Genomic DNA, 24,435 nt, shown 5'->3' with positions numbered 1-24,435 from the left:
TCGGAGCTTTAAGATGACTGCCACACTGCATTTTGGACTTGCATGGGGCCTGCAACCCCTTTATTTTGGACAATTTCTCCAATTCCTGTGTTTACCCAATTCCTGTACCGCCATTGTATCTAGGAAGTAACTAACTTGCTTTTGCTTTTACAGGCTCATAGGCAGAAGGGACTTGCCTTGTCTCAGATGAGATGTTGGACTGTGAACTTTTGGGTTAATGCTGAAATGAGTTAAGACTCTTGGGGACTGTTGGAAAGACATGATTGGTTTTAAAATGTGAGGACATGAGATTTGGGAGGGGCCAGAGATGGAATCGCATTGTTTGGCTGTGTCCCCACCCAAATCTCATCTGAATTGTAACTCCCACAATTCCCACCTGTCATGGGAGGAACCCAGTGGGAGGCAACTGAATTATGGGGGTCTTAATGAGTCTCATGAGATTTGATGGTTTTAAAAATCAGAGTTTCCCTGCACAAGCTTTCTCTCTTTGCCTGCTACCATCCGCGTAAGATGTGACTTGCTCCTCCTTGCCTTCTGCCATGATTGTGAAGCCTCCCCAGCCATGTGGAACTGTCCAATAAGCTACCTTTTTTTTGTAAGTTGCCCAGTCTCAGGTATGTCTTATCAGCAGCTTGAAAATGGACTAATACAAGGTGAAAAATGAATTATGTATTTTTTTGTCTAAAAATGTTTGCTTATGTATTTTTTAAATGGATGATGGAAAATATTAAATTATCATATTTAGATTCCCCTAGATATACTGGATATAACAGGTTCATTTTAAAGTGTCAATATCTACAACATACTAGAAATTGTATTGTTTGGAACTGCTTAAATTTATGAGGAAAATTTTAGATGTTGGCTTAAAAGTATGTGGTGCGATTATGTTGTTGTTTGAAATTCTTTTGTGAGAAGGGTTTGCAAAAGCACATTCTTAGAATGCTATGTGAAAGACCTCAAGATTTTCTGATAGTGAACATTTTCTAGGATGTTGAAGATACTAAGAATTATAGAATGAGTACATGCATCATTTGTGCTCTGGGAAGAAGGTATTAACAGTCTCCATCACAGAGGCTTGGCTTTGTGACAGATTAGTATAAGCATGAGTTTGTTGTCTGGATCACAAAGAAGCTCCACTTTTAAAAAGTATTTCTCGCTGGTGATCTCTTTGCTTGTTCTTAAGGGATTCCCAGGGACAATGAATTTTTTGGAAATAGGAGAAGATATTATGTGCCATCTCAGTAGCCTCCCCACTCTACAATATATTTGATTCAGAACCCCTCAGGATAGAATCACACACACATTTCTCATGTCATAAATCATCCATATCATAAATATGTATAATCTAAATTCTGTAGAATGGGTTTTTTTGTCTTAATTGAAGTTTGATTGATTAAAGAGACCTTTACAAATAGCCATAAGTTTTCTTTTCACTTATACTTAATATTGTCAGCTCTTAACTAACATATATTAAGCTGCTTGTATTTAATGTGTACAATTTGATGTTTGACATATGTATACACTCATGAAACTATCACCACATCTAAATAATGAATATATCCATTATTCTTTAAAGTTTCCAATTCACACATTAATGGTTGTTAGGTTTTCAAATGAATTGATCCATTTATCATTATAAACTATACTTTTTTTATCTCTGATAATACTCTTTGTTTTAAAGTCTATTTTACATGATATTAGTAAAACCAGTAGAGTTTTTAATGCTTAATATTTGTATCATTTTTCTTTTTCAATCAATCCATCAATCTGCTCTCACATTATGTGTCTTTAAGTTTAATGTGGGTTTTTTTGGTAGACAACATACAGTTGTGTCTTGCACTTATATCCATTCTGACAACATGTACTTTTTAAGTGGTGTTTAGTCCTTTAACATTTATTATAATTATTGATAAATTGGATTTAGATCTATTGTTTTACTATTTGTTTTCTGTTTGTTCTTTCTTTTTTTTGTTATTCATCTATTCCTCTCTTCTTGCCTTCTTTTGGATTAGCTGATTAATTTTGTTATGTTTTCTTTTGAAACCCCACCTCAGAGCCTTCCACCTCAGCTACCCAAATGGCTGGGCCTACAGGCACACAGCACCACACCTGGCTAACTTTTGTTTTAGTCAATATGGGTTTCTCCATGTTGCCCAGGCTGGTCTCAAACTCCTGCACTCAAGGAATCTGCTTGCCTTGGCCCCCCAAAGTGCTGGAATTGCAGACATGAGCCATTGTGCCCAGCTGTAACTTTAAAAATTATATAACTTGATAGGAGGTATAGCAAGATGGCCAAAGAGAAGCCTCTAGCATTCATTTCCACTGCAGGAAAACCAAACTTAACAACTATTCACACAAAAAGCACCTTCCTAAGAACCAAAAATCAGGTGAGTGGTCACATCACTTGGCTTTAATATCCTATTAAGGAAAGAGGCACTAAAGTGGGTAGGAAAAACAGTCTTGAATCACCTACACCACCCCTCCTTGATTCTGCAGCAGTAGCCGCTTAGCATGGAGAGAGAATCTGTGTGCTTAGGAAAGGGAGAGTGCAGTGATTGTGGGACTTTGCATTGGAACTTAGTGCTGCCCATGTTGCTTTTTTACTGGAAAACAACATGGGGCAGAACCCGCAGAGGGAGCATTTAGATTAGCCTGAATCAGAAGCAAATCATTCTGGTAAACCCTGCTAAAGCCCTGGGCTAAAGTGCTATGGGGCCTTAAGTAAATTTGAAAGGTAGTCGAGGCCAAAAAGACTGCAATTCCTGAGCAAGTCCTGGTGCTGTGCGGGGCTCAGAGCCAGTGAACTTGGGGTGCATGCAACCTAATGAGACACCAGCCAGGGTGGTTGAGGGAGTGCTTGCATTACCCCTCCCCAACTCCAGGCAGTGAAGCTTGAAGCTCCAGGAGAGACTACTTCTCTCTGCTTGAGGAGAGGATGGGGGAAAGCAAAGAGGACTTTGTCTTGCAACTTGGGTATGAGCTCAGCTGAGGTGGGAAATTAAAGAAAAATAAAATTAAAAAGAAAGAAAAATAAGCTTTCCTGTATTAGGCTGACTTGTCCCAGAGGCAGCAATAGGCATAGCCCAGACCCAGGAAAAGTCTTGATAATATTATATAATGTGCTCTGGAGACTCTCCCAGCACTCCCTCAACATAGGGAGAAGAAAAACAAATTTTCCTTTGTTTTATGGTATGAGTTTATAGATTCTTGTTCTCTGTAACTAGTAACTTCAAGTATTCTGTTTTATCTAAGAAGTACAGCGAAGGTCCTGAGAAGCCTAAGCAGGCCTGAACTACAGCTGTCTAGGCACCATGGTGAAGGTTATGAGATAAGCCCATGCCTAGACAAACCTAGATAACAGATATCTGGGCTGCATAGCAATGGTTGTATGCAATCCTGTGTTATGAACCTGTTACAATTTGATTAACTGTCTTTGTCCTGCCTCTGTATCCCTGCTTTCACACCACTTTAAGCTTGCTTCAAGTTAGCCCACCCCCTTTTGTGAAGTGTTTATAAAAGTCAAGTGCTGTCTTTGTTCTGGACCCAGTCTTTGGATGTGAGTCTGCTGGGCCTGAGTGCACTCAATAAAAGATTCTCCTGTTTTAACCTGAAGTCTCTCTCATCCTCCTAAATCCCGCAACACAGCCACAATAAATAGGGCACCAGGAAGAGCGCTGAGGCCTCCATCTCAGGCCTTAGCTTCTATGTGACATTTCTAGACACATCCTGGGCCAGAAGGAGGCCTACTGCCTTGAAGGGAAGGAGCTGTTTTTGGCAGGGTTCATCACTTGCTGACTAAAGAGCCCTTGGACCCTGAATAATCATTAGTGGTAGCTATGCAGTACATTTTGCAGGCATTGTGACAGACTCAGAGCTGTGCTGGCTTCAGGTGTGACCCAGCACATTCCCGGTTGTGGTAGCCATGGAGAGAGACCCCTTCTGTTTAAGGAAAAGACAGGGACAAGTAAAGGGGACTTTGTCTTGCAACTTGGGTACCAGCTTGGCCAGTGGGGTAGAGCACTAAGTGGTCACTTGGAGGTCCCTGATTCTAGACCTTGGCTCCTGGGTGGCATTTCTGGACCTGCCCTGGGCTAGAGGGGAGTCCCCTGCTATGAAGAGACACACTCAGGTCTGGCAGCATTCACCACAAACAGACTGAAGAGCCATTGTTCTTTGAGTGAACATCAGCAGTAGCCTAGCAGTACTTGCTGTGGGCAGTGGTGGCCATGGGGAGAGACCTCTGTGCTTGAGGAAAGAGGAGGGAAGTGTAGGAAGGATTTTGTCTTGGGGTTTTAGTGCAAGGTCAGCTGCAGTAGAATACAGCAGTAGGTAGATTCCAAAGGTTCTCAACTCTAAATCCTGGATCTCAGGAAGCATCTCTGACCTGCCCAGGGCTGGGGGCAACTTGCCACTCTGAAGGTAAGGACAAGCCTGGTTAGATTTGCCACTTGCTGATTTGAGAGCCCTAAGGCCTTGAGTGAATACAGGCGGTAGCCAGGCAGTGGTCACTGTGGGTCTTGGGAAAGATCAAGTGCTGTTATGTCTTCAGGTCTGACAGAGCACAGTCCCAGTGGTGGTAGCCACAGGGGTGCTTGTATCATCCCTCCGCCAGCTCCAGGCAGCTCAAGGCAGAGAGAGAAAATCTTTCTGTTTGGGGGAAAGTAAGGGAAGAGAACAAGAGTCCCTGCCTAGCAATCCAGGGGATTCTCCTGAATATTACCCAAGACCACCAAGGTGGCACCTCTATGAGTCTGCAAGAGCCACAGCATTACTGGGTTTGGGGTGTCCCCCAAAGAAAATATAGCTGCAATAACCAGATATTTAGATCATAACACCCAAGTTCCTTCAAATATCTGAAAAGATTTCCCAAGAAGGATGGGTAGAAATAAGCCCAGACTGAGAAGAGTACAGTAAATACCTAACTCTTCAATGCCCAGACTCTCATGAATGTCCATAAGCATCAAGAGCATCCAAAGTAACATGACTTGACTAAATGAACTAAATAAGGCACTAGTGACCAACCATGAAGAGACAGAGATATGTGACCTTTCAGGCAGATAATTCAAAATAACTGTTTTAAGGAAGCTTAACAAAATCCAATATAACGCAGATAAGGAATTTAGAATCCTATCAGATAAATTTAACAAAGAGATTGAAATAATTATAAAGAATCAAGCAGAAATTCTGGAGTTGAAAAATGCAACTCATAAACTGAAGAATTCACCAGAGTCTCTCTGTCTCTCTCTCCCTTGTTGGAGATGGGTCTTGCTCTGTCACTCAGGCTGGAATGCAGTGGCACAATCATAGCTCATTCCAACCTCGACCTCGTGGGATCAAGCAATCCTCTCACCTCAGCCTTCCAAGTAGCTGGGAACACAGGCACATACCACCATGCCAAGCTAATTTTTTAAATATTTTTTGTAGTGATGGTGGTCTCCTCAAGTTGCCCAGGCTGGTCTAAAACTCCTGGGCTCAAGTGATCCTCCCACCGTGGCCTCCCAAAGTGCTGAGATTACAAGCATGAGCCATTGTGCCTGGCCCACATCAGAGTCTCTTAACAGCAGAGTAGATCAAGCAGAAGAAAAAATTGTGAGCTTTAAGACAGGCTATTTGAAATACACAATCATAGAAGACAAAAGAAAAAGAAAAAGAAAAAGAATGCCTACAAGATCTAGAAAATAGCCCTCAAAAGGGCAAAAGTGCTATTGGCCTTAAAGAGGAGGTAGAAGGCGAGATTGGCATAGTAAATTTATTCAAAATATAATAACAGAGAACTTCTCAAACCTAGAGAAAGATATTAATATTTAAGTACAAGAAGGTTGTGGCATGCCAAGTAGATTTAACCCAAACAAGACTAACACAAGACACTTAATAATCAAACTCCCAAAAGTCATGGATAAAGAAAGGACCTTAAAAGCAGCAAGAGAAAAGAAACAAATAACAGAAAGAAGCTCCAATACATCTGACTGCCGACTGTTTTAGTGGAAACCTTAAAACAGGACCAAATAGAGTGACATGACATATATAAAGTGCTGAAGGAAAATAACTTTTATCCTAGAGTAGTACATTCAGCAAAAATATCCTTCAAACATGGAGGAGAAATAAAGATTTTCCCAGACAAAGAAAAGCAGGGATTTTATCACACCAGATCTATTCTACAAGGAATGCTAAAGGGAGATATTCAATCTTAAAGAAAAGGATGTTAATGAGCAATAAGAAATATAAGGTACAAAATTCACTGGTAATAGCAAGTACACAGAAAAACACAGACTATTATAATACTGTAGTTACGGTGTGTAAACTACTCATATTTCAATTAGAAAGACTAAGCAATGAACCTATCAAAACTATTAATGACAACAACTTTTTAAGACATAGACAGTATAATAAGTTACAAATAGAAATGACAAAAAGCTAAAAAGTGGGGAGATTAAGTTAAAGTGTAGAGTTTTTATTAGTTTTCTTTTTGCCTGTTTATTAGTTGGTTTATGTAATCAGTGTTAACCTGTCATCAGTTTAAAATAATGGGTTATAAGATATTATTTGCAAGTCTCATGGTAACCTCAAATAGAAAACATACAAAATATACACAAAATATAAAAAGCAAGAAATTAAAGCATACCATGAGAAAGTCACCTTCAGTAAAAGGAAGACAGGAAGGAAGGAAAGAAGGAAGAGAAGACTACAAAATAACCAGAAAACAAATAATAAAATGGCAGGAGTAAGTCTTTATTACAAATAATAACATTGACTATAAATGGACTAAATTCTCCAATCAAAGGCAAAGAGTGGCTGAATGGATGAAAGAACAAAGACCCAACACATCTGTTCCTTGGAAGAAACACACTTCACCTATAAAGACACACATAGGCTGAAAATTATGAGATGAAGAAGACAATCCATGCCAATGGATACCAGAAAAGAGCAGGAGTAGCTATATTTATATCAGACAAAATATATTTCAAGGAAAGAAAACTATAAAAAGAGACAAAGAAAGTCATTATATAATCATAAAAGGATCAAATACAGCAATGGGGTATAATAAATGAATATATGTGCACCCAACACTGCAGCACCCAGATATAAAGCAAATATTATTAGAGCTAAAGAGAGATAGTTCCCAATACAGTAATAGCTGAAGACTTCAACTGTCCACTTTCAGCAATGGAGAAATCATCTGGACAGAAAATCAATAAAGAAACATTGGACTTAATCTACTCCATAGACAAAATGGACGTAATAGATAGCTAAAGACATTTCATCCAATGGCTGCAGAATACGCATTCTTCTCCTTGGCACATGGATCATTTTCAAGGATCGACCGTACGTTAGGCCACAAGACAAGTCTTAAAAAAATTGAAATCATATCAAGTATCTTTTTTAACCACAATGGAATAATACTAGAAATCAATAACGAGGAATTTTGAAAACAATACAAACACATGGAAATTAAATAACATACTTCTGAATGAGTAGTGGGTCAATGAAGAAACTAAGAAGGGAATTAAAAAATTTATTGAAACAAACGAATATGGAAATAGCACATACTGAATTCTATGGGATACAGCAAGAGCAGTAGTAAGAGGAAAGTTTATAGCTGGAGGTCCTTACATCAAAAAAGTAGAAAAACTTCAAATAAACAACCTAATGTTGCATCTTAAAGACCTAAAAGAGTAAGCTCAAACTCACAATTAGTAGAAGAAAAGAGATAATAAATATCAAAGCAGAAATAAATGAAATTGAAATAAAAAATACAAAAGATTGATGAAATGAAAAGTTGGCTTTGGGAAGATAAACAAAATCAACAAAGCTGTAGCCTAACTAAGACAAAAGAGAGAAGGCCCAAATAAATAAAATCAGGAATGAAAAAGAAGACATTACAACTTACAATACAGAAATTCAAAGGATCATTAGTGGCCACTATGAGCAACTGTATGCCAATAAATTGGAAAACCTAGAAGAAATGGATCAATTCCTGGACACATGCAACCTAAAAAGACTGAGCCATGAAGAAATCCAAAACCTGAACAGACCAATAACAAGTAATGAGATTGAAGCCGTTATAAATAGTCTCCCAGCACAGAAAAGCCTGGGACCCAATGGCTTCACTGCTGAGCTTGACCAAACATTTAAAGAAGAACTAATATCAATCCTACTTAAACTATTCAAAAAATAGAGGAGGAGGGAATACTTCCAATCTCATTGTATAAGGCCAGTATTATCCTGATATCAAAACCAGACAAGACACATAAAAAAACAAAAGACAAACAAACAACAAAAAACTACAAGCCAATATCCCTGGTGAATATTGAGGCAAAAATCCTCAAAAAATACCAGCAAACCAAATTCAACAACACGTTAAAAGATCATTCATCATTATCAAGTGAGATTTATCCCAGGGATGTAAGGATGATTCAACATATGCAAATAAATTGATTTGATCCATTAATCATCAATAGAATGAAGGGCAAAAATCATATGATCATTTCAGTTGATGCTGAAAAAGTCTTTGATAAAATGCAACATTCCTTAATGATAAAAACCCTCAAAAAACTGTGTATGGAAGCAACAAACCTCAACACAATAAAAGCCATATATGACAGACCCACAGCTAGTATACTGAATGGAGAAAAAGCTGAAATCCTTTCCTCTAAGATCTGGAGCAAGACAAGGGTGCCCATTTTCACCACTGTTACTCAACATAGTACTGAAAGTCCTAGTTAAAGCAATCAGAAAAAAGAAGGAAATAAGGATCATCCAAATTCGAAAGGAAGAAGTCCAATTATCTTTCTATGCAAATGCTATGATTTTGTATTTGGAAAATCCCAGAAATTTTGCCAAAAAACTATTAGAAGTGATGAACAAATTCAGTAAAGTTGTAGGATACAAAAGCAACATACAAAAATCAGTAGCATTTCTATATGCCAACAGAAAACAATTGGAAATATAAACCAAGAAGGTGATCTCATTTACAATAGCTAAAAACTTCCTAAAAAATAGCTAGGAATTAAGTTAACCAAACAAGTGAAAGATCTCTACAATGAAAACTATAAAACATTAATGGAAGAAATTGAAGTAGACACACACACAAAGAAGATATTCCATGTTCAGGAATGGAAGAATCAATATCATTAAAACGTCTATACTACCCAAAGTAACCTACAGATTCAAAGCAATCTCTATCAAAATACCAATGACATTCTTCACAGAAATAGAAAAAATAATCCTAAAATTTATATGGTACCACAGAAGGCGCAGAAAAGCCAAAGCTATCTTTAGCAAAAAGCACAAAACTAGAGGAATCACATTACCTGACTTCAAATTATACTACAGAGCTATAGTAAACAAAACAGCAGGGTAATGGCCTAAAAACAGACACATAGATCAATGGAACAGAATGGAGAACCCAGATATAAATTCATACATCTACAGTGAATGCATTTTTGACAAAGGTAACAAAAACATACATTGAGAAAAGGACAGTCCTTTTAGTAAACGGTGCTGGGAAAACTGGATATCTACATACAAAAGAATGAAATCAGACCTGTATCTCTCACCATACACATAGATTAAATCAAAATGGATTGAAGAATTAAATCTAAGACCTCAAACTATGGAACTACTGCAGGAAAACACTGGGGAAACTCCCTAGGACATTGGACTGGGTAAAGATTTCTTGAGAAAAATACCTCCAAAACATATGCAACCAAAGCAAAAATGGACAAGTGGGATCATGCCAAGTTAAAAAGCTGCAAAGCAAAGAAACAACAAAGTGAAGAGACAACCCAGAGAATAGGAGAAAATATTTGCAAACTATCCATCTGACAAGGGATTAATAACCAGAATATATAAGGAACTTGAACAACTCAATAGGAAAAAATATAATAATCCCATTAAAAATGGGTAAAATATCTGAATACACATTTCTCAAAAGAAGGCATACACATGGCAAACAGGTATATGAAAAAGTGTTCATCATCATTGATCTTCAGAGAAATGCAAATCAAAACTACAATGAGATATCATCTTACCCCAGCTATAGAGGCTTTTGTATGAGACAGGCAATAACAAATGCTGGCAAGAATGTAGAGAAAAGGGGACCTTCATACACTGTTGGAGGGAATGTAAATTAGTACAACCACTATGGAGAACAGTTTGGAGGCTCCTCAAAAAAACAAAAACAGAACTACCATATGATTCAGCAATCTCATTGCTAGGTATATACCCAAAAGAAAGGAAATCAGTATATTGAAGAGATGTCTGCACTCCCATTTTTATTGTAGCACTATTCACAATAGCCAAGATTTGGAAGCAGTCTAAGTGTCCATCAACAGATGAATGGATAAGAAAATGTGGTACATAAACATAATGGAATACTAATCAGCCATAACAAATGAGATCTTGTCATTTGCAACAACAAGGATGGAACTGGAGGGCATTATGTTAAGAGAAATTAGCCAGGCACAAAAAGACAAACATTGTATGTTCTCACTTATTTTGGGAGCTAAAAAAGGTAAAACAATTAAGCTTATGGAGATGGACAGTAGAATGATGGTTACTAGAGGCTGGAAATGGTAGTGGGGGTGGGGGAAAGTAGAGATGGTTAGTGGGTACAAAAACATAATTAGATAGACTGAATAAGAACCAGTATTTGATAGCACAACAGGGTGACTACAGCCAACAGTAATTCATTGCACATTTAAAAATAAAAGAGTTTAATTGGATTGTTTGTAACACAAAGAAAGCATAAATGCTTGAGGTATTGGATACTCCCTTTACTCTGAGGTGATTATTACACATTGTATGCCTGTATTAAAATACCTCATGTGCCCCATAAACATGTATACCTACTATATAACACAACACAGAAACAAAGAAAAAATTGCATAATTTTAGTAATAGGGTAGTATTATTTTAGGTGATAGATCTTCAAATTCTTAAATAAGTAATCTAGCAGTATCATGGGTTTTGGTTGTTGTTTCTGCAATCATGTGAAAGAAGGGGAAAATATAATATTCCTTTTGGGCTTAAAGAAAAAAATCAGAATTGATTATACATATTAGAAAACAGAGATGTTAAACATAAATATTATGGCAACAATTATTAAAAAGAAAACAGTATGGAATTACAAACATTTTTGAAAGTTAAAGGTTATTTTCATGGGCCTTAGCAAGTGTCTTTGAAGTCTAGATGTCTGTAAGACGCTTCTGTTTTAAAAAAAATTTGCAAGTGTAGCTTCCAAAAATGGAGAAGAAATTGGAAAGGGAGCATGTCCCATGTTATAGGCTGAATTGTGTCCCATCATGATTCCATTGTTGGAGCCCTAACTCCCAGTTCCTCCGAATGTGACTGTATTTGGAGAGAGAGCCTTTAAAGAGATAAAGACCAAATATAGTCTCATAGACAGAGGGAAGACCATGTGAGGGTGGAGCAAGAAGAGGGCCACCTGCAAGCAAAGGAGGGAGGCCTCACAAGAAACCAATTTCTGTTGTTTAACATACCCAGTCTGTGATTTTTTTAATGATGGTCCTGTAAAGGAATACATCCACTGTTGGCAAATTTTTCTTCTAGGAGAGGATTAGTCGTTAAGCAAGAGAGCAAACACGCATGTAACAGGCATTGCAAGATAATTAAACATTTACGCAGCATTTTCAGAACATATTGGGAAAATCAAAGTCTTCCTAGCATAATATTTGTAAAGAATCCTCTTAAGGAGAACTTTGAGCAATCACATAGCAAAGAGTGTCTTCACCTACTTTCTATATGATAATAAGGGCCCTGACAAACAAGAAAAAAGTAACATTAATTACAATTGATACAAGAGTACCCCTGGCATCTCCCAAGTGTGTTATCTGTTATCCTTTAGTTATTGCTAGAACTGGTGAGAACTATTAAGCATGGCTAAAAAGATGTTGTCTGATTGCCCAAGAATTCTCATCAGCTTCTCACTGAGGAGTTAGGAGAAGTTGATACTTGAATGAGGTGTCATATGTGGTGCTCATTATGTCCAGGCAGTTTTAATCCTTTTTTATACCTTCATACATTCCTGAATTAAAAAATCACTTGAGATATTCTCATGAATATATGGTCTCACTCTCTAGGTCCTGCCTGATTATTGCAGCCCAAAGTCTTGTGCTCAGAGTGAGCAAAGCCCTGCAAACAGTGAAAATATGGAGAAGAAAGATTTAATCAGGTTCGTTCATTTCCCTATACTTTCTCTCATGAGAGAATTATCACACTCTATGATTGATTTACAGGTTTCTTTCTGTAGTTTGAGCTTTTATCTTTCTACTCTTTGTAATCTAAGTGTTTAGCATAACATTTGATATTTGTAGACGATTGTTTGTAACTGAAATATAATAACTGAAATATAATAAAAAGGAACTTTGCTTTCTATTGTCTTATATTCTGAGTTACCTACATCTTTAAGTTTTTTTCTTCACTATGAAAAATAAACATTATTTTAAAAACTCATTAATTCTGCTTTGGTGCTTTTGCCTTTTCTGAATCTAAACATTCATGTCTTTCATTACTTCTGGAAAATTTTCAGCCATGCTTTCTTTAAATATTTCCTCTTCCAATTATGTGTTTTGTCTTTTAATGAAATTCCTATTGGGCTCATATTAGATTTCATACTAATTTTCGTATATCTTAACTTTTTTCATATTCAACACTTCTTTATCTCTATATTACATTAGAGGAAATTCTTCAGCTCTCCCAAATTAGAAGTCTTTTTAAATTGCTTTCTGTCTCTGTTGTTTAATCCACTCATTGAGTTTTTAATTATAGTAATTAGAGTTTATATTTCTAGAAGTTTAATTTGCTTTAAAATATGTTTGATATTTTTTGATAATGTCTTTTCTTTTCAAATCTTTTGACTTTAAGGTTTTAAAATATAAATTCCTCTATATGTGATATCTTAGGGAAATGAAACTATTTATTCTGTCTGCCAATTTTCCTGCATCATGGAATCTTTCTCCTTGTGCTAATTTTGGATGGTGACCTCATCTTAGGAAAGGCTTTTTGTGAAATATCCTTTGCAGCTTGTATTGAGGGTGGTTCTCTTGAGATAACTTTGCTTTAAATTCCACCAGATGGCACACCTGGAATTTCATTTGTTTTGTTTTGTTTTGAGACAGAGACTTGCTCTGTCGCCCAGGCTGGAGTGCAGAGGCGCGATCTTGGCTCACAACAACCTCCACCTCCTGGGCCCAAGAGATTCTCGTGCCTAGGCCTCCTGAGTAGCTGAGATTACAGTTGTGCACAACTACGCCTGGCTAATTTTTGTCTTTTTAGTAGTGACAAAGTTTCGCCATGTTGGCCAGGCTGGTCTGAAACTTCTGAACTCAAGTGATCCACCCGCCTAGGCCTCCCAAAATGCTGGGATTATAGGCGTGAGCCACTGTGCCCAGCATGGAATTACTTTTAAAATTAATTTCGTAATTTGTGAATTTCAGGCTCGTGCAAGTAGATACTTTTGAACTTCAAACTCAGACCTGTGATTAGCAATTCTCAGGAGGAGAAAAACCAGAAAACAATCCAATCCATATAATTGGATGGATTTTTGTCTACTCTTTTTGTCCATTCTATCACTGAAGTGAGGATGTAGCAGAAGCCTCAGTTGCAACTCTTATTACCTATTTTTTTTTTTTTAATCCTAAGGCCTTGTTTCCTGATCCAAGTGACTAACAGTAGCCAGACTCCTAGGGATCTATACAAGACAATGTTTAATATGTCCAGGTGTGGATCCTATTTGCCTTTCTGGGTTTCCATTTGTTTACTTTGCCCCCAGAGGGCTTCCTTTATTTCATTGTAAATGCAGCTATGCATTTAAAAATAATTTTTAAAAATATTGCATTTCTGGGTGTTTTGTGTTAGTATGTCTTTTCAGGTCATGTAGTGTGCTGTCTTTCCAGAAGCAGAATCCCTGGCTGTTTTATGTGTTACACACAGAAATCCAAGGGTCATGTGACAAGGCAATGCTTTAGGTTAGGAAATTGAGTCCAGGAGGAGGGACTGAGGTTAGACTGAATGGATAGGAAGTATGAGAAAATGAAGAGGAGGCTCTGGGAGCTGAGATAAAGGCTAGGGGAGGATGACAGTGAAGACACAGAAGAGTGAGAAAGATGGAGGAAGAAGAACACATGCATGGGAAGGAACAGGAGCATGGTAAGACACAAAGAATAAGCCATAGTGATATTAGAGACTATTCAGTTCTTTCAATCTAGTTATTTTACAGATAAAGAAACTGAGGCCAAAGTGTTAAGGATCTCTCCAATTCAACACATCCAACAGGTGTCCCACGTGGGGGTTCATCTTGACTCAGTCTACAGCTCCTTTTACTGCAAGAGATGTGCTGTGAGAGGCCAGCAGCACACAGGCAGATAAAGCGAGTCCTTCCAGAAGCCAGAATGGCAAGGAAAAACTTGAAGCAGAGTGAGAGGGAAAAGGCATGTGGTTATGAGAGGAAGTAGTTTCTGTGGCCAGGAAATTGAGGTTTCTGTTAGTGAAGAGGAAGTCAGATGAGATGAGACCATGTGGGGAGGGAGCTTTCATATCTGGGTTCTGAGGAGAGCTTCAATGGGGAAGGAAGAATTTAGGAGCCATGTTTGCGTTTGGAGGAGCAACAGGTAAGCGCTGTTACAGTGAACAGGAACATGCTTTTGGCCTGAACACCAATGGTTCAAGAAAGTGGATCCTGGGGAAAGGTTTGGTGGCAAAGAGAAGTATATGGACTTGCCTAGGATAGCTGGGACGCCTGTCTGACTGAGTTCTAATTGGGATATATGTTATTCACCCTAGTTTGCTTCTCTGGGAAACCCTGTGTCCAAGGAGTACAAAATTATCAGTGATTAGTGATAGCCATCCCCTTCTCTCTTAATTATTTTCCTTTTCTCCAGTCCTGGTCTCCTTCCTTACCTATTTTGTCTCTTGATTTTTGCCTAGCATTCTGCTCTTTCTCAGCCCCTACCCCCAATTTCTCAGCACCCCCAGCCAGCTCCCAAGAAGCCCTGTTCCCTTCCCCTCCTTCAGATCCTGCCCTGTACCCATCATAGCTGAGTGCACACTCAGGAGTGGAGTTGGCTGGGAAATTTACAGACCCACAGTAGGACTACAGCTCTCACCAGCTGCTGCCTGGGTCTCTGATAGAGATCAGCTCTGCCCACAGAAAGCTGGGGTGGAGATACTTGTGGCTTGGCTCCACTTCTCTTTCCAATCTGCACCCAACTTCCTCTTCTCCTGCTTCTTCCTTGTTTAGCATCTTTTATGCCCCTGCTGTTTCTGATCAGCTCCCAAACCTTTGGTCCCAGAGCTCCATTTCTCAATTAGTTAATTCTCTTTCTTTTCCTTATCAAACCTAAGCTGACTCCTCTTTGCTTTTCTGACCCCATATTCAAGGTTGTATGCCACATAATTTGTGGGGTTGTGCAGAACAAAAATCTGGGGCCCTGTCTTTCTCCATTCAGGCTGCTGCAACAGAATACCACAGACTGGGTGGCTTATAACAACAGAAATTTATTTCTCACAGTTCCGGAGGCTGGGAAGTCCAAGATCAAGGAAGATTCAGTGTCTAGTGGAGGCCTGCTTTCTGTTACATAGAGTACATTTTCTGGATGTGTCCTTACATGGTGGAAGGGATCGGGGTCTCTCTTGAGTCTCTTATAAGGGAACTGATCACATTCATGAGGGCTCCAATCTCATAATCTAATCACCTCTCAAAGGCCCCACTTCCTAATAACATAACATTGGGGGTTAGAATTTCAACATATGAATTTTGGGAAGACACAAAGATTCAGAACATAGCAGGTCTGTATTCAAATAGGCAGGAGAAGAGTGCTTTTAAAGGTAATAAAACATAAAACTTTTTCATTCCTTCTAAAGTTTTTCTCTCTTTCTCTCTGTCTCAACCTGTTATGGTGTTTTGTTTTGTTATTTTTGTTTATTTGTTTAATTTGCTAATGTTGTACCCCTTGGGCACAGGGATACTCACAGGGTGAGCACAGAGGCTCTTAGGTGCCCGGGGGCCCCACTCCCTGACTCTGGAGCGTGCGAGCTGCCCACTGGCTGCTGGGTTCCCCTTGCTGGGAAGAGGAAGTCAGTCTCTCCTTCCCACAGTGGCCACTCCAACCCTCCACAGATGGGTGACCACCATGAAATTGCAACCACTGTATGGAGATGCACTTGATTCTTGGATCAAGGGTGGGAAAGCAGGTCGTCCTGATCTGTCTCAAAACACTCTGTGGTGCAGCCTGGGTGGGGATGGCTAAAGCCAAGCTCTGTGCAGACACTGTGGGATGCATGCCCCCAAATCTTATTCTCCCTGTGTCCCTGCCAAAAGCAAGGGAATTGTGAAAGGTGATGGCAGAAGGGGCCACCTCTGCTGATGAGATCAGACGGCTGCATGGGCAGACAGTGGCAGGGTAGTGGTGGACAGGAGGGCAGGAATTGCCTGTGGCCCCAGACATTGGGGAGCAGATGGCAGAGAATCAGTGCTGGGGAGGTGAAGTGATGGGAGCCAAGACCACATGTCAGTAGAGAAGCTCTCACACAAGTTTTTTTGGCTCATTTGACTTCATTTATAAAACACACATTAAGATAAAATTATGAAGAATTTAAGGATGATGATCATAGGGCATCAACTATGATGCTGCATTAGTTGCATGCCCCATGAAGCAAGCCCGGGATATACAATACACCAATTAACTCACTATTTGGGGGATGATCCTGACTTTGCCTCTTTACAACCTTCAGAGAATTTTGCCTCTTTCAGACTTTGCATCCTACGACCCTGGTTAGCTCAGCCTTCGCCAACCATTTCTGCCATCTTCCACTTTGGTCAGAGTTGTGCAGATGTCTTGTGCCTGATCAGACCAATGTTATTCCTCTCTTCCCATCTCCCTCACCTTTTCATTCCCTGCTGTTTGCATTAACTTGGGAAACATTTGTGTGTGTATGCTAGCTTTAGTGCCCTCATTTTGTTACCTTGGCGTGAAGTCTGCCGTCCCTGCAGCTCTATTTCATTTGTATGAGGGAGAAGCCTTATAAAGTTTTAAAAGAGCTTTTTAAGGATTACAGTCCCTATATCTCTAAGGTTTCCCCAGGAGCCATTCCATGTGAGAAATCAGGATAAGCTTGCTAAACTTGTACAGCTGACCCTTGAATAACATGGGGGTTAGGAGTGATGACGGCCCAGTGCAGTCAAAAATCCATGTATAACTTTTGACTTTTCCAGATCTCAACTATTAATAGCCTACTACTGTCTGGAAGCCTTACTACTAACATAAACAGTTGATGAACACATATTTTGTACGTTATATGTATTATATATGATATTCTTATAATAAAGTAAGCAAGAGAAAAGAAAATATTTTAAAGAAAATCAGAAGGGAGAGAAAATATATCTGCTATTTATTAAGTGGATCATCACATGTTCATCTTCATTGTCTTCATGTACAGTAGGCAGAAGAGGAGGAGGAAGAGGAGTTGCCTTGTCTTAGTGGTGGCAGAGTCGGAAGAAAATCCACATATGAGTAAACGCATGCAGTTGAAAGCCATGTTATTCAAGAGTGAACTGCAGTGTGAGGGTTTGAGTCAATCTAGTCTGGAGCTAACTGAGTTTGCTGTTTTGCTGTTGCTACAATAGTCTTCAAGTTCCTCTACATTACTCTGTTCCTAGGGTGGGGCTGGTTTGCCAGAGGTTTTGGTAATGTCTCCACTCTCAGGTTTTGGTGTTTCCTTTGTGAAATATCTCTAGAGGACCTACCACCATGCTTTCCATTCTTCTAGCTGCAGACTTGTCTTGTAATTGATATTTATGATACTGCTTGGGAGAAGGAGTAGGAGCACTATCTTTTGTTCTGGTGCAGTCTCATTCTTAGGCAGGTCAGTTGTTTTTGAATTTTTTGAAGTTTTGTCATGTTAAGTGTTCCTGCCTTTCTTCCAGCAGTTTGGGACCTCTAATAATCTGGAACCAGGATGTTTTCTTGTTCCTTCCCATTGTTTTTCTCCTCCTCAGCTGCAGTGGGTTTTCACATATGCCCTGAGGGCAGCAGGACTTTCTGCCCTTTCCCCACCAGGTTAGGGCTTTTTTTTTTTTCTTTTAGATGGAATATTGCTCTGTCACCCAGGTTGGAGTGCAGTGGCGCGATCTTGGCTCACTGCAACCTCCGCCTCCCGGGTTCAAGTAGCTGAGACTACAGGTGTGCACCACCACAACCAGCTAATTTTTGTATTATTAGTACAGACGGGGTTTCACCATGTTGGCCAGGTTGGTCTCGAACTCCTGACCTTGTGATCCGCCCTCCTTGGCCTCCCAAAGTGCTGGGATTACAGGTGTGAGCCACCACACCCGGCCAGGGTTTTTTTTTTTTTTCTATGTTGCAGTAGAGGAGATGGGTCTGGTTGGGACTTACTACCCTTCCCATGCAGTGGCTGTTCTCATACCTCAGTCCTGCATCATGAGAGAGGATTTATCTGGTTTACATCTCTGACCCTAATGTTTCAGAAGACCCTGGTGAGGTTCATAGAAAAGGGCTTAGAGACTGATGCGAATTTCCCTGTTTTTGTGACTCTCAGGGCTTCTATATACTCATGCTAGCCTTTACTAATTTGTCTAAAATTTTAGCTGAATTCTTATTCTTACTGGCTTGTATAGTATCTGGCATCTGTCCCAAGTAAACAAGGGTTTGCATTCCATGTGTCCTTGGAGGAGTCTGTCTTTCTTTATATTTTGGGTTAACTGGTTGCCCTGATATTTCAGTTCTTTGATAAATTCAAGTTGTGATTTTGATGGTCCGGCTTCAAAAAATTATAAGTATGAAAAGGAAGCTCTTTCCAGCTTTTTGCATGCTAATCTTAACTTTAAAAAAATTATCTGTAATCCCAGCACTTTGGGAGGCCAAGGCAGGTGGATCATCTGAGGTCAGGAGTTTGAGACCAACATGGTAAAACCCCATCTCTATTAATAATATCAAAGTTAGCTAGGCATGGTGGTGCATACCTGTAATCCCAGCTACTTGCAAAACCGAGGCAGGATAATTGCTTTAACCTGGGAGGCAGAGGTTGCAGTGAGCTGAGATCATGCCACTGAACTCCAGCGTGGGTGACAGAGTGAGACTCTGTCTCAAAACAAAACAAAACAAAACACAAATAAAAAAATTATTTGCAGGCCATGCCTGGTGGCTTATGCCAATAAACCCAGGACTTTGGGAGGCTGACACAGGAGGATTGCTTGAGGCCGAGAGTTTGAGGTTACAGTGAGCTATGATTATTCCACTGCACTCCAGCCTGAGTAAGAGTGAAACCCTGTCTCAAGAAAAAAATTATTTTCCCCCTAAATTAGCTTCAGATACTTTTTTTTGAAAACCAAAAAATAAATAGCCCAAACAAATTTATATGGATCATACCTACAAAGCACAAACATATATTCAGAAGCCCTTGAACAGTTACAAGCAGCATAAAAGAGGAATGTAAATGTGTCCAGCAAAGACTCATTTATGACAAAACAACCCTGAAACATCCAAATAGGACTAATAAAAAGGGATCCTGGGATAAAGACTTTGGAATACTCCATTAACTTCACTGCTCACAAGTTCTGACTAGTTTCTTATAATAGGAAATTTATAGCAGGATCCTTTATGTAAATCTCATGCTAGTAACTTGTACTTTTATCCTAAATAAAACTGTATGAGATTCTCATCTCACTATGTAGGGTTACAAGTAACTTTTATGATATCTTTAAAAAGTTTCATGTTGAATATCACCTCCATAATTAAAAAATGGATGCATAGGCTGAATTCATTCATTCATTTGACAAATATTCACTAAGCACCTACCACTTGCGAGGTACTCTGTTAGGTGGGGATACAGTACGATAACGGTATGGAACTAACACTCCAAGTCAAACATTGAAATCAAAATTCTGGGCTGGCAAACATTAGTTAGGAGCCCCCATTTTAGAAAATATTATTTCAAGCAGGCTTGTTTTCATCCAGAGAGTGTATACAGTATAATGAAACTCAGTACACCAAGATTTATAGTTCATGGCGTGTTTTTCTCCCTAAGTAGTGAAAAAGCTCCTTCAATAAAGTGATTGTAATGTCAACCACTGCATATTCTTAAGTGTACCAAGATGCTTGACTCCAGGCAGGTGCTAAGAGAGACTGTTGGGTGAGTGAATGTATGTCAGTGAAAATCAAACAGAGGAAATTTTCTTTACATGTTTTAGTGTTCCTGTGGTTTTTTTTTTTGTGTGATGGTTACTGGCTCTTCTCTAAGAATAATGGAGAAAAGGTGTTAGTTTGTACTGTCGCACAGGGCAGTCATAGGAGACTCTGAAAAAGCAAATAAATCAATGTTAAATCAGAAATGTGAATGTAGTAAGGGGGTGAAGAGACAGGGGAAGAGAATACATGGGAAAATATTGTAAAGGACAGAGTAATCAAAAAGAGCAGAGACATGGGAACATTGGGCAGCACACTGGGAGCCATTTCGTTTTATGCTCTTATTGTATGATTGAGAAAAAAATGCCCATAGTGGTTAAGTGGCTTTTCAGTGCTGTGTCAGACTTGTTCCATAGCAGTTGAATTAGGGGAAGGTGAATAAGTTGGAGGTTGGTGACAAGGAGAGAAGCTGGAACAGAGAAGAGAGTCAGAACCAGAGGGAAATGAGAGACTGAGCAGGCATCTCAGGGTTTTTGAAGGAGTGGATTTTCTTTGTTGCAGTCAGGGGAGGTTTGCCTGTTGGTTGCAGAAAGAAGTCAGAATAGAGATATAGTGGGGTAGGTTTGTTTGGAACAGAAATCAAAGACCAATTTTTCTGAGAGAAGGAAATAACATCTGCAAATGACATGCTGTTTTTGCTACTTCCATTGTTAGCTGTTGTCCCAGGTGATGGCAATGCAGACGGTAAGAACTCTGACAACTGCCCAGTTGGGTGGTGGATGAAGGTCTCTCTCTCTCTCTCTCTCTCTGTGTGTGTGTGTGTGTGTGTGTGTGTGGTGTTTCCCTAGCATATACCTGGAAAGTGAGAGTGCCAGGCTGGTTCCATTCTGACTATCCATGACTGCAGGCCCCCGAGCTCTTATGAAGGTGGTTGATAAGGCATGGGACTGTGTGGCAAGTGAATGTCTGCTAAGATCATGATGGATCCCCTTTTCTCCAGATTCTGAGTTCCTCCACTCTGGCACCTTTCTCTCTCCATTCTCTTTCTCAATGTCTTTCTCCCCATTCTATCTATTCTTTTGCCACAGGGCTTGAGGAGCCTGTCTCCTTCCATGTCATCCACATCGCATCCTTTTACAACCATTCCTGGAAACGATGTCTGTCCTCAGGTTGGCTGAGTGATTTGCAGACTCATGCCTGGGACAGAAATTCCAGCACCATCATTTTCCTGTGGCCCTGGTCCAGGGGAAACTTCAGCAATGGGGAGTGGAAGGAACTGGAAATGTTATTCCGTATACGCACCATTCAGTTATTTGAGGGAATTCCTAGACACGCCCATGAATTGCAGTTTGAATGTGAGTTCAGTTTCCTCCATGGAGAGTGGTGAGGTGGGAGAGAGGGATTGTCTCAATGTTTCTTATTCCTGTAGGAAACAGCCTGACTGTCTTCTGTATCTTATTCTATTCTTTCCACCATAAAACTGTAATTGCACACTTTTGGGCAAGGGCTATCATCCAGACCCTAATTCTTCAAACACTTCTGCTACTTATGAACTCCTCTCTCATTGATTGCAGGGTTGCACATTGTTATCTTTTCTTACAGGTATCCCATGGCCACCCTTTTGCCTGCCCTGCAACCAGATACCTTCAGCTTTCTCACTTTCTCATTCATTCTCTTCAGCAGTCTCTGTATACATACTCAATTGTAACCCATTGCATTTCATTCAACCTAAGTTGTTATAATCCCAGTTCTCTTACACCAAGTCCTTCCTCACCCACAGCATTCACAGCACCTTCTTTGACCAATTTGCCCTCTTCCTCATGTTATTAATCTTTTCCTCCACCTACAGCTCCCACCAATTCCTCTTTCTTTGAATGCCTGACCAAACCAAATTTTATTCCATTATGTCAAACCCTGCACACTTCCCCCTTCTGCTTCTACAATCTTTGCTTCTACTCATTCCATTTTATCTTTTTTTTTCTTCCTCTTTCCTCTATTTCATAATCCCAGATCCTTTTGAGATACAGGTGACAGGAGGCTGCAAGCTGCACTCTGGAAAGGTCTCAGGAAGCTTCTTACGGTTAGCTTATCAAGGATCAGATTTCGTGAGATTCCAGAACAATTCATGGTTGCCATATCCAGCGGCTGGGAATAGGGCCAAGCATTTCTGCAAAGTGGCCAATCAGAATCAGCATGAAAATGACATAACACACAGTCTCCTCAGTGACACCTGCCCACGTTTCATCTTGGGTCTTCTTGATGCAGGAAAGGCATATCTCCAGCGGCAAGGTCAGTCCTGCACCCTCGCTCCAAGAACTTTTGATTTGAAAATCATACCCCTCCACCACCCCCTTCCAATTTAGAATAAGGAAGAGCCACCCAGAAGTGGGAAAGCCTGGGTGCAGTGCCTCACATCTGTAATCCCAGTGCTTTGGAAAGCTGAGGCTGGAGGACCACTTAAGGGCAAGAGTCCCAGACCAGCCTGAGCAACATAGTGAGACCAGTGTCTCTAAAAAATAAAAATAAGTTAGCCAGTCATGGTGGCACACACCTGTAGTCCCAGTTACTTAAGAGGCTGAGGCAGGAGGATCGCTTGAGCCTAACAGTCTGAGGTTACAGTGAGCTATAATTTATAATTATGCCACTGCACTGCAGCATAGTGACAGAGTGAGACCCTGTCTCGAAAAAAAGAGAAATGGGAGCGATGTGTCTATCTAAACTTCTAAACTGTTGTGGAGATATGAAACTCCAAGTCTGTATTTGAATATCTTTTCTGTCCTTTGCAGTGAAGCCTGAGGCCTGGCTGTCCGGTGGCCCCAGTCCTGGTCCTGGCCATCTGCAGCTTGTGTGCCATGTCTCAGGATTCTACCCAAAGCCCGTGTGGGTGATGTGGACGCGGGGTGAGCAGGAGCAGCAGGGCACTCAGCGAGGGGACATTCTGCCCAGTGCTGATGGGACATGGTATCTCCGAGCAACCCTGGAGGTGGCCGCTGGGGAGGCAGCTGGCCTGTCCTGTCGGGTGAAGCACAGCAGTCTAGAGGGCCAGGACATCGTCCTCTACTGGGGTGAGAAAAAGCTGAGGCCTAGGCTGCAAATGCCAGGAAGTGGTCCTCAGGCATAGAGGGAGGGCAAGCTGAAAATTTTAGGATTTCAGGGATTATAGCCCCAACACGAATAAAAATAGACAATCTAAGAAATGGAAGTGTTGAAAATGAGGGCCCTGTAGATGCAGGAGGATGCTGAGGGTTAGCTGAAGAATCCATCTCTGAGTAGGGATGAGAGAAAAGCATAGAAAGAAAGAAGATTGGTAAGTTGGATACTCAAATGAAAAAAAGAAGCCCAGGGAATGCAGTGAAACAGGGAGTGGATGAGGTAAAATGTGGTGGATTATAACATCCTTGGTGTCTCCCCAAATTCACAGAACATCACAGTTCCGTGGGCTTGATCATCTTGGCGGTGATAGTGCCTTTACTTCTTCTGACAGGTCTTGCGCTTTGGTTCAGGAAATGCTGGTGAGTTATTTGCATGTGTCTTTCCTACTCTTAGCCTCTACCCCACTTTTCTTCCTATGTTTTTTGTTTCTCTCTCCTCAGTTCCTCTCTCCCCAGTCCCCTTCCCTCTTACTCCACAATTCTCAGCTCCACCTTATTCAGAGTGACTTCTGTCTCTGTTCTCATCCAGTTTCTGTTAAGACACACCATGAGCCTCCTCGTCACCCTTCTCCTTTTAGGGTGAGAGACCAGCAGCCCAAGGGCTCAGGACACACCTGAACACATCATGGTGATGACGTCCTCTCAACTCTCCTTAAAATAAAACTTTTGTTATTTTTGCTTGTTTCCGATTAATGATCGTTTGTCAATATAAGCTCAATTTAATTTTGCAAGATTTGTTGTTCTGACCTGTGTTCTGGGACTCTAAAATTCAAATTTTATCTCCAAATGGAATGGGGTCCTAGCAACCTCCACATGTTCAACTATTAATGGATCATCAGGCCTGTTTTACATATCCCTTACTCCAGAGGGCCTTCCCTGACTCACAAGTGGGAGGCAGTCTCTCGCCGGTCTGAACTCCTGCCGCATTTTAGCCGTACTTTGCTAACTGTGCTCCTCACTTCCTCTCCTTCGTTGCAGTTATTTAGGTCCCCCCTTTCTTTCTAATTTTTCAGCTCCTTCAATGCAAAGTACATGTATTTTTAATATATGCATCTCTGGTGAAGGATCTTGCCTGCATGAAACATGTTCTCAATAAAACTCTGTGTTGAATGTATGCCAAA

At 40.2% G+C, this 24,435-nt stretch overlaps 1 protein-coding gene across 3 annotated transcripts; it reads left to right on the top strand.

The window, feature by feature from the left end:
• The first annotated feature begins 487 nt into the window (after window positions 1–487).
• CD1A (CD1a molecule) lies at window positions 488–24,435 on the top strand. Of its 3 annotated transcripts, none has more exons than XM_012511530.2 (6): window positions 488–572; window positions 21,251–21,517; window positions 22,173–22,451; window positions 22,949–23,227; window positions 23,584–23,674; window positions 23,844–24,429. In XM_012511530.2, exons 1-6 carry the CDS (start codon window positions 563–565, stop codon window positions 23,851–23,853), a joined length of 936 nt encoding a protein of 311 aa, XP_012366984.2. In that variant the 5' UTR covers window positions 488–562; the 3' UTR covers window positions 23,854–24,429. The 3 variants fall into 3 exon arrangements, with proteins under 3 accessions (XP_012366984.2, XP_012366983.2, XP_003258697.2); XM_012511529.2 differs by lacking the exon at window positions 488–572 and adding an exon at window positions 14,555–14,630 and having other exon boundaries at window positions 23,844–24,435; XM_003258649.3 differs by lacking the exon at window positions 488–572 and adding an exon at window positions 20,316–20,906 and having other exon boundaries at window positions 23,844–24,435.

Source organism: Nomascus leucogenys, chromosome 12 (assembly GCF_006542625.1).
Source record: "Nomascus leucogenys isolate Asia chromosome 12, Asia_NLE_v1, whole genome shotgun sequence".
Classification (NCBI taxonomy): domain Eukaryota; kingdom Metazoa; phylum Chordata; class Mammalia; order Primates; family Hylobatidae; genus Nomascus; species Nomascus leucogenys.
This window is presented reverse-complemented; position numbering and strand designations above follow the sequence as displayed.

What these genes read in the sequence shown, in the direction of transcription:
- CD1A (XM_003258649.3), top strand. Translation starts at nt 20,849, where the DNA reads ATGCTGTTTTTGCTACTTCCATTGTTAGCTGTTGTCCCAGGTGATGGC. An exon ending in AGGTGATGGCAATGCAGACG is followed by an intron (nt 20,907 to 21,250) that starts GTAAGAACTCTG and finishes CTTTTGCCACAG; the next exon opens with GGCTTGAGGAGCCTGTCTCC. An exon ending in CCATGAATTGCAGTTTGAAT is followed by an intron (nt 21,518 to 22,172) that starts GTGAGTTCAGTT and finishes TCATAATCCCAG; the next exon opens with ATCCTTTTGAGATACAGGTG.